Below are 1,524 nucleotides of genomic sequence, written 5' to 3'. Positions count from 1 at the left end.
CGCTCCTCAGAAACATCGGGCAGGTGACTAGACAGCCAGTCAAGCCCCTCAAAAAGCCCGTCACCCGTGTGCGCGCAGCAACCCTGAACAAACCACTGACGGCCACGCATCGCTGCCCCCAGTCCGGTCGCGCTATGGTCGCGGAAGCCCAACTGCTCCACCAGCTCCGCTGGGGTCAGACGGTGCGGCAGATCCTGCTTATTGCACAGCACGAGGACAGTCGCTCCCACCAGTAGTGGCTCCTGCAAAAGCTTCTCCAGTTCCTGTCGTGCCTCCCAGACCCGATCCCTGTCGTTGCTGTCAATGACAAAAATGATTGCGTTTGCCCCCTCGTAGTAGTGCTTCCAAAGAGACCGCAGAAGCTTTTGACCACCTACGTCCCAGAGATGGAACTTTATATTTTTGTACTCCACCGTCTGCACATTAAAGCCCAGCGTCGGGACAGTCTGCTGCACCTCGTTCAGCTTCAGTTTCCAAAGGATGGTTGTCTTTCCCGCGGCGTCAAGACCCACCATCAAGATGGTCGCATCCTTCTTGGCGAAGAGGCCATCAAACCAGCTCATGACCGCACCCATTGATGATTCCGCGCCTCTTCCGTTTCTACCGTGTAATGCCTTATCGCTCTTTTGCTGCCGCAGAAGACGCTACCAATTAGGGGTTGGCGTGGAAAAGTATCCTCTCTTCCCCTGATCAAGCAATGCTGACTTTGCCACGGCGCTTGGACTTCCCGAGAAATCCTCCTATTCAAATTGTTTCCTTTCCAACCCTAGAATGACGCGTGCAGAAAGCAGTCCACTGTACCCTCACCGTATTCACATATCATTCAACGTTCACACTGATAATAGGCACTCACACAAGTATACCGACGGTGCCTTCTTCGAACACATCGTCCACGCAAAACTCAGACATAACGCCGAGCCTCTGCCGCCCCAGTGCAGCAAAGTCAGACGGCTCGCAGTGCGGTGTCGTCGAAGTCATCAGAAAGAAGCTGTCGGGCAAGTCATCCAGCATTCGGATGTTCTCCATTTTTTCCCACACGCCACGACGCACCAGAATTGGCAGGGAGACTGACGCACGCTCCTCCTCCGTTTCGCCGCCCTCTTCGCACCGACGCAAGAACGCCGCAACATAGGCCGCAAGAGAGACATCGCACACGCTCTCCGTCGGAGGAACCGGTTGCAGACCAAAATATGACGCCGCCCGCGCTGTTGCAACCCCTCGACGCACGCGCAACGTCCCCTCCCGCTCCAGCGGGCACGTCCAGCGGTAGCCGGGCTGCATCAACGTGTTACGGAGCGCCGCAAGCGGGTAGTTTCGCGTGCCAGGCTGCACAGTGGCGGGCCAGCAGCAGCCACCACCCACGTCGACGAGAAGCCCCAGGCTGGCGGGGCAGGAATACAGTTCGCCTGCGCGGCCCATCGCCCACTGCCGCAGCACAGTGTTGAAGCTCCAGAAGCAGACACCGTCCTCGCGGAGACGGTGCTCAATCCGCACCAAATCCGCATCCACCCCATCATTTTCCTT

The 1,524-nt window shown here is 57.6% G+C and overlaps 2 protein-coding genes across 2 annotated transcripts, besides 1 other annotated feature; both read right to left on the bottom strand.

Moving 5' to 3' along the window:
* Positions 1-575, bottom strand: Tc00.1047053434945.4 (ADP-ribosylation factor, putative; the record flags this gene model as incomplete). Its single annotated transcript, XM_797267.1, has 1 exon — positions 1-575. A coding segment is annotated over one exon (575 nt), but the record flags the coding sequence as incomplete, so codon positions are not given.
* Positions 1-1,524: a sequence feature (heterozygous, Esmeraldo-like haplotype).
* Positions 850-1,524, bottom strand: Tc00.1047053434945.10 (hypothetical protein, conserved; the record flags this gene model as incomplete). The annotated part of the gene is made up of 1 exon (XM_797266.1): positions 850-1,524. A coding segment is annotated over one exon (675 nt), but the record flags the coding sequence as incomplete, so codon positions are not given.

This window comes from Trypanosoma cruzi, genomic scaffold, assembly GCF_000209065.1.
Source record: "Trypanosoma cruzi strain CL Brener 1047053512515 genomic scaffold, whole genome shotgun sequence".
Classification (NCBI taxonomy): domain Eukaryota; phylum Euglenozoa; class Kinetoplastea; order Trypanosomatida; family Trypanosomatidae; genus Trypanosoma; species Trypanosoma cruzi.
Note: the sequence above shows the minus strand (reverse complement) of the source record. Positions and strands in the feature narration are given on the sequence as shown.